This window comes from Rutidosis leptorrhynchoides, chromosome 10, assembly GCF_046630445.1.
Source record: "Rutidosis leptorrhynchoides isolate AG116_Rl617_1_P2 chromosome 10, CSIRO_AGI_Rlap_v1, whole genome shotgun sequence".
NCBI classification, from domain to species: Eukaryota; Viridiplantae; Streptophyta; class Magnoliopsida; order Asterales; family Asteraceae; genus Rutidosis; species Rutidosis leptorrhynchoides.
This window is the reverse complement of record NC_092342.1, coordinates 38894896-38904080: the sequence shown is the minus strand read 5'-3', so window position 1 is coordinate 38904080 and position 9185 is coordinate 38894896. Positions and strand designations below refer to the sequence as shown.

The window sequence follows — 9185 nt, the reverse complement described above, 5'->3', positions numbered from 1 at the left end:
AAGTGCTTCAGGTTCTTCGCCAAGAGGTGAATGTGGTGGATGGAAGGGATCACCTTCTTCTTGTCTCCAATGATTAAGTAGCCTACGAACCCATCCCCAATTCATCCAGAATAGGTGATGGCTGATTGGTTGAACCATTCCGGTTACACTTTCTTCAGAGTTCAGGTGAATATCCATATCGGAATAGCTGTCGGAATTTAAGGAATTTGAACTAGATACGGGATCCATCTTGTATAATTAGAGAGATAATTTTTGATATGAAATAGATTATAGAATTTGATTGGTACTCTTTAATACATAATTTACATATGTATATATAATACCAAAATCCAGTAAATTACGGAGAAATTTTTGGAAGATGGCAGTCAAAGTTTACTGTAATAGATATGCCAAGATATGAATTTTGTCTATACACTATCTATGCAATCAATGCAATAAGACGCGTTTAGACTTAAGATGATAGACAGATAATTTCTGACAAGAAATGATAAGCAAAACTTTTGACATGCAGACACAGTCGAAGTCCAGACTTACTATTGCATCCTAACAACTATCAGTTAGACACACTTATGCAAGACCTGGTTCACTAGGACCAACGCTCTGATATCAACTGTGACGATCGCTCCAAATCCATATGGAGGAACACGTCATTCATCGATTTCATTGCGAGGTATTTGACCTCTATATGATACGTTTTGTAAACATTGCATTCTTTTGAAAAGGCACACCATAAATGAATATTTAAATCAAAGGTTTTCGACATCTGATGATTTCTACATATAGACAATCACCGTAAATAATAGTTTACAATAGTAATTCCGTTGACAATGCAGTCAAAATAAGATACATGGTGATGATTTGGTGAATGCAACATTTCCTTGATAAATATGCCATGTAAGACTCCATGCACATAGCTTGTCTAACATATAAGCAAATAGCGGAAGACTTCTAGGGAACCTGAGAATAAACATGCTAACAAGTGTCAACACAAAGGTTGGTGAGTTCATAGTTTTAGTGTTTCGTATAATCTGTATATAAAGGTGGATCACAAGATTTCAGTTGTTTCATCCGAAACGTTTATCAAAATATTCTACGAAATTGAGCACCCTGGTAACTAAACTTAACGTATATATATTTTATACCCTTTGTATAATCATCTTAATAATACACGCAAACCAACGTGTACACTTCTCAAATAGCATACGTCCATTAAAAGGCTAGTGCTCTAGCTCGGACGGGGATATCAAGCCCTATGTATCCATATACCACTACTCGCGCCCACCAGTTCTTATAACTGACAGTTAACAGTTACCAAAGCTAAGGGATTTTCGGTTCAAACTCAGTGTAGAATTTAGTATGTACTTGTATCCATTGCGTTTAAAATAAAGTGCATGTATTCTTAGCCCAAAAATATAAATTGCAAAAGCAATTAAAAAGGGATCAATGAAAGTCACCTTAGCAGCACATAAGGTCATTCATCAAAAAGTGACCGTAACTCGAAATGCAAGATTAACCGTAGATCTCAACCTAGAGAACATATGTTGGTCAATACATGTCTAATAAACTAGGTTGGGTTATAGTGTATCACAATCCTAATGCTCGAGATCGAGATACAAAAGTTATCAAAAGTCATTTCAAAAAGTCAATTTTGACAATTGTTCAACAAAACGAGACGTGCCTTATATAAGGATTCATTTACTTGGCTAGTTGTATTTTATCAATCTCATAAACAAGTTGTTTAAATATTAATTGCAGATTCAAAAGCAATTCCAATTAACGTCAATTATAATTCAGTTGACCATATCTTTTGATTCGTTCATCGAAATTACGCGATTTCTAAATGAAAAGTTATTGATTTTTCGCCAGCTTTCCGAAAACATGTATATCATATACCTTTTACCAGTAATATATGTATTTAATTCATGATTCATTATAAACTGTTTAACGACGAAATTTAGCATACAAGCATGTATAACTATATACTCGAGCACTAGACATGTATACACTATTAATATATAAAAGATAAGATATGAATGCTCACGTATCAATATTGAGATTCAATATTGCAGGAAAGTACGTAGACGTAACAGAGATGGTAAATACTAGATTTGACTTGCGAACAATACCCATGAATATTACCCATAACCTCCATAGCTATAACCCATAATTTCCTTAGTTCTATCCCGTTTGAAGCTTGTTTTGAAAGTGACACGCTCATGACCTCGTCGTAATATTTTATGTATAATATTACTAAAAATATTAAGATTAATAATAATAATAATCTTAATAATATAATAATAATAATAATAATAATAATAATAATAATAATAATAATAATAATAATAATAATAATAATAATAATAATAAATAAATAAATAAATAAATAAATACTTAGGAGTAATATGTGTAAAAAAAATATGCGCAAGAAACCTGGTATTTATAGCCATAATTCCTGATTCTGATGCTCATGCGATCACATGGGTTTTATGCCTATTTCTCATGCGATCGCATGGCCGTCAGATCCAGCTCACATATTTTTTGTTTTCTTGTTTGTCGACATAATTAAATATAATATATATAATATATATAATTTAAATAATTAATTATATATTATATTAAATTCATGTGCATAGTTGACTTGTAATTTTCGTTCCGATGACTCGTACGTTGTCACTCGACTTATGTCCCGGTTCCGGTTTCTCGAACGCATTTTTGTACGCTTAGAAAACTCGCGATTTACGTTTTGTGACTCGTACTTTTGTCAAAATATAGTCTTAAATTATCAATAAACTATATCATTCAAAGTGTATCTTAAACTTTCGAGTGTTTTGGTCATTTACTTCTATAAATCATTGTCTCGCTATTTGTTAATATATATATATAATAACAAATCGTTTTATGACCAAGTTAATATATATTTTCAACATTCATAAACACGTTTTAAATATACGTCGTAAGTTATTCATACAATTAATATTTCAACTTATCATATATATTCAAATAAATATTTAAACCAATAAGTTTAATGTACGGTATCAAAAAAATTAATACATTGTTACGTTTTCAAGTTATAGTATATATATATGTATCTATATACATATAATTGTTCGCGAATCGTCGAGAACAACCGAAAGGTATTTGAATATATGAAAATAGATCAAAAATTTTGAGATTCAGTTTTACAGACTTTGTTTATCGTGTCGAAAATGTTACTCATACAAAGATTAAGTTTAAATTTTGTCAGAAATTTCCGGGTCATCACAAAAGCAAAAAGGACTCATATTCAAAGTGGATTTCGAAAAGGTATTCGACTGCATCGAGTGGGACTTCCTTTTTGATACCATGTAAAATATGGGATTCGGCCCTAAACGGATCAGCTTCATCCATATATGCATGCCTCTCCTCATCTTCAATCTCCATACTCATCAATGGTTCCCCAACCATGGAATTCTCTCCTGGTAGGGGTATCCGCCAAGGTGACCCAATATCACCATTCTTATTCATAATCGCGGCGGAAGGCCTCAACATCCTAGCCAAACGTGCCATTGCAAACGACCAATTCAGTGGTATTTGTGTTGGTCACGACAAGATTGTGGTATCTCATCTCCAATATGCGGATGATACAATATTCTTTGGGGAATGGAGCAAACGCAATGCGAAAACATCTCCAAATTACTAAAATGTTTCAAAAATATATCCGGATTAAAAGTAAACCTTAAAAAGTAACCTTTATGGGATTGGCGTCACAAAAAACGACATCGAGGAGATGGCTAAGTATATCGATTGCTCGGCCGGATCTATCCCCTTCACATACCTTGGACTTCCGATTGGTGTCCCAACCAATAAAGCGTCCTCATGGCAACCGATCATTGATAAATTCGACAAACACCTTTCCGATTGGAAAGCCAAGTCTATGTCATACGGCGGCCGTCTCACCTTAATTAAATCTGTCTTATCTAGTATCCCCCTATACTACTTCTCCTTATTCTATGCACCCGTAAAAATAATTAATTTACTTGAATCAAAATGAAGAATTTTTTTTTTTGGGAGGCTCGGAAACAGAAAACAAAATAAATAGGATTAAATGGGAACACATCCTTTTACCATACGACAAAGGTGGGTTGAACATCGGGACTCTTTTTTGCAAAAATATATCCCTACTATGTAAATGGTGGTGGAGATTTTATAATGAAAAAATCACTTTGGGTTAAAATCATATCGAGCATATACGCGCGCGCGAGGGGGGGGGTGGGGTGGGGGTGGGGGGGGGGTGTTTGTACTAACGTTTTTTCAAGAAATGTTTCAAGTACCACAATTTGGAAATGAAATCATCAAAGCCAGAAATTTGCAGACAATCTTGGAGCTAATTTCACCAACTCAATAGCGAAAAGCATCGGAGATGGAAACAATACCAAATTTTGGCTTGAAAAATGGTGCGGAAGAGAAACTTTTAACAACCAATTTCGAAGACTTTACATGCTTGACTCCAACAAAAACGCATTTGTATCGAAACGCATGTCGTCTACCAACTCGCATACTTCCGGAACTTGGAATTGGTCCCGTGAACCATACGGACGAACACTTAATGAACTAGCGGAACTAAACAACCTTCTTTCTTCCATTAACCTTTCCGAAAATCCCGATACATGAAAATGGAACTTAGATAATTCCGAGTTCTTCACTACAAAGTCACTTTCATCCATTCTCGACAATCTCAAACTCGAAACACCTACCAACAACTTCAACACTCCTAGAAATAAACTCATACCGCAAAAAATCAACATATTCATTTGGAGGGTCATACTTGGTAGAATCCCAACTAGAGTTGAACTAGACAAGCGAAACATTGATCTCGACACCGTACTTTGCCCGCTTTGTAGCTCTCATGTCGAATCCATAGATCATATTTTATTCCATTGCACAACAACGAAAACGATTTGAAACTCTATCCTAGCTTGGTGGAACCTTCCCGCTTATACGTTTTCCAACCTTCACAACATAACCTTAGCGGATCAAATATTCACCACATCGAACCTTGGTAAATACATTTGGCTAGCGACAAAATGGGTCACAACCTACATAATATGGAAAAACCGAAATTTCAAAGTTTTCAGTAAAAAAGATTGGTGCCCCGCCACTATACTTTCCGAGATCCAAGCACAATTATTTTCATGGATCTCTAAAAGATCAAAGAAATCAACAATCGAATGGCACCAGTGGCTCATCAACTCCTCGTTTTACACATCCTTGAACCTTCAAAGAATGGCACCAGCGGCTCATCAACCTTCGTGTTCGGGTTATACTGTAGAATGGGTATTTTTATTAAACGTGTATGCGGCCTAAATAATTTCAATCATGTACCGTTTTCAAACTTTTTGTATCACCACAAGATTTAAAATTGATATAGTAACTTACAAATGTTTAATAGATATATGGGTATATGCTAATTGCATGAATGAAACTATGAAAGCCATAAGAAAAGTGGAATCCAGTTGTTAAGAAATGTTAGATCAAGTTGGATTAATCGTGACACTTTTTTACTGGTGGGTGGTGCATGTATATACGTTGAGCACTAGATCTCCATGTCCAAGTAGATGAGTGGAGTATATATATTTTTGATAGATTATATATATGTACTAGATCCATTTGAAAAAAATGTTTCTTGTAATTTTTTGTATTGTAACATAAATTTGATAAATATCAATTTTTTATATTTAAAATAAGTTTATATATCTAAATTAATTTAAAATATAATTATTGAAATAAATAAGAGTAAGTTAATGAGTTTAATATAATTTTTTTTTTCGCCAAAAAATAAAATAAAAATATATTTATTTGTTTATATTTATTGTAGATAAGCAGTTATTTTGACAAAATAAAATAGTAAAGTAATGTGGTTTTTGAGACCATTGAAAATCATGATTGATGATTGGAATAAGAGAATATGATGGATTTGGGCTTGAAGAAATTTTTTTTTTTTTTCAAACTACATACAGTATTATAACTTTTTCGCAAAATGATCCTAAGGAATTCTCATAATACGAATTCAGAAATACGGTGTATATATATTTTAATATAATAGTTCTCCGTAATAATCCATACTATATTTATGTTACGAAATTAATTACCGTAAATAAAAAAAAATTTAAAATTCTTGTGCCAAACACATCCTTTATATTTGAAAACTAGTACGCTTTGCATCATATTGTATACAAATTACATTACAAATTTACAAATGCAATCCAAAGGAATGAACATATATATGAGAACCTTCAAAGCTACGTTCTCGTCTAACAACAAGCTGACAAATTCTACCAACTCCATTATCGACCAAAAATTTAACACTCGACTTGCAACTACTTGTAGCTTATTGGATATATATAGTCAATATTATCGTTTTTGTACAAAACACGTAACAAAACTCATAGAATCTAGAATATGTCAAGCAATAATATGTTCACTGATAGGACAAAGAAAGTATATTAATTATATTTATTTATATATTTCATCTTAAAAAATCCACTATCTTTTACCTGTGGTTTAGTTGAAAAAAAAAAAAAAGTCTTGATGAAGTTGTACATGGAACCTATAGTATATATATGTATAGCTAGAAATTTTATGAAGTACTCATTAACAAATCTAGCAATGAACTATTTTAAGCTTTTTTTCGCTCTAATCGTTCTTCATATTCATAACACTGATCGAATCCTAACACGAGCAATTGTTTTTCGTGAATACATAGGTGCAAACTTTGAAAATGTTCGATTTTCAGATGTACCCATAAACCCTAATATTCAATTTCATTTCCTTCTCTCTTTCGCCATCGATTACACAACCGGATCATCACCAAAACCAACAAACGGAATATTTAACGTGTTTTGGGACTTCGATAATCTTAGCCCATCTCAAGTTCTATCAATTAAACGCCAACATTCGAACGTTAAAGTAGGGTTAAGTATTGGCGGGGACAGTGTGGGAAATCGACTTGTCAATTTTACTGCTTTTTCGGTTAATTCGTGGGTAAGTAACGCTGTTTCTTCGCTCACTCGAATCGTTAAACAATATCATTTAGATGGGATTGATGTCGACTATGAACATTTTAACGCATCGCCTAATGTATTCACACAATGCATAGGTCGAGTTGTAACGATTTTAAAGAAAAATCGAGTTATTTCATTTGCATCAATTGCACCCTATGATGATGGTGATGTTCAACGTTATTATAAGGGTTTATGGAAGAGTTATAGAAGTGTTTTCGATTATGTTAATTTTCAGTTTTATGCGTACGATAAGAGCACTAGTGTAACGCAGTTTTTGAGCTACTTTGATACACAGGTGGCTAATTATAAGGGTGGTAAGGTCTTGGTTAGCTTTAGTACGGATAACAGTGGTGGTTTGAAACCTGAAAATGGGTTCTTTACGGCTTGTGAGAAGCTCAAGAGCGAGCGAAAACTAAACGGTATCTTTGTTTGGTCTGCTGATAACTCGAAAGCGGGTGGGTTTAGGTATGAGAGGCAAGCACAGGCATTGTTAGCAAAGGGTTAATAGAAACCTTGTTAGAGTTATGCTTGCTTTATAATTAGAATTATATATTCCAAATTGAAGTTTTAGTTTGAATTTGAAAGAAATTTGTGGAAGCCAGATTGTTTGTCATCCAAGCAAGAGAATTAAAGTAAAAGAATAGAAAATAATCAAAATACACACTTTTACGCTTTTAAATAGAATTAATCAAAATAAACAGTTTTACAATTTCACTTGGACCCTTGACGCTTTTGGGTCATGTGATTTCAAATAGAATATTTGTTTATTTTGACACGTTTATTATATTAAATTAACTGTATTTGCAAGTATTGGTGCTTTGAAAATGTGTTTTGGACTTATTTTGTGTTAAGCTGGAAATTACGACTCATTTGAATCATAGGAGTGTATATTGACCCATATGCATAATTTTGAGAATTCGAAGTTACAAGCACGTTTATGATGACAATTTAGACTTGTGGTATAAAATATAAAACATTCATGTCACCACAATCCCCAAAGACCCCTAAATTTGGTTACATAAAATGTAAATCGCAACATGAGGTCGATTTACATTTACAAATCTTGTCTTCGAACATTGTGTACCGAGTTCGAACAAAAATTTGTCCGAAAGAGTGGTAACAAATAGATCTAAAAAAACTACACACATTTCAAAAATACGGTGACTAAATCGGAGCAATGAATCAAAAGATGTGATTGTTCAAAGTTCGAAGATGAGTTAGAACACAACACAAGAGTTTGACCACAAATCCGTTCGAATTCAGTGTAAATTTTGAGAGTTAGAAAAAATATTTGTTCAAATTCAACATGTTTTTGAGTTAGAACAGAGTAGTCTGTGTTCGAACAGAAATTTGTTCTAATGAAAAGTGTATTCAAGCAAATTTATTAAAATAATGTAAAACAAGGACATTTCCAAGAACCTGACAAATAAAGAAAACTTTATTAATTGGTAACAGTTTGTTACTAACTAGTGATAAGGGGCGTGCGTTGCCGCGTCATCGTGTAGACATTTTTTGGCATTGTCATGGAGTCTTCAAGAGTTGTTTGCGAAGTTTACATCGACAAAATGTTATAGTGTGCGTTTGATCTGAAGAATAATTATGTTTGGAAACACATAATTACATCTTATAAATTTGAAAATCCGTTAAAGTTAGTAGCCCAAATATATGTGTTAGTATACGAAATGTTGTTGACAAAGGTATAGGGAAAAATTTTAGGGAAAAAGAAGGGTAAAAATAACAAAATAAGAATTAAGTTTAACTTTTTTTTGAGAAAAATTAGTTAAAAAAAAAATCGGGGCAACGTGTGTGCAGTTCTTTAGTAAAATTGTAGGGGGAATGAGGGGGAGAATATAAAAAAAAAAATGTAACTCAGTACTACTCCTTGTGAGTACAACAGTTTCTGTGCGATGTACAACTTGGTAAAGCATAAAAATGAAAACTATTCACTTAATATTCCCCAGGTATGAGAATTAGTACCGTAGCTATGAGAATTAGTAGATGGGGATAATTTAAGAAAATTTTGAAAAAGTGTATAGGAGTGAATTTTCCTTATTTTAGATTATGTCTCAGCATCCAAATAAATTTCTAAATCAATATCTTTATCAAATATTTGTTCGAACATAACTAAATATCTGACAAGTAGAT

General features: G+C 32.9%; 1 protein-coding gene across 1 annotated transcript; it reads left to right on the top strand.

Annotated features, from left to right (window-relative positions):
• Positions 1-6645: 6645 nt before the first annotated feature.
• Positions 6646-7545, top strand: LOC139870204 (chitinase 2-like). The gene has a single exon (XM_071858042.1). It carries the CDS (start codon positions 6646-6648, stop codon positions 7543-7545), a length of 900 nt encoding a protein of 299 aa, XP_071714143.1.
• Positions 7546-9185: the final 1640 nt, after the last annotated feature.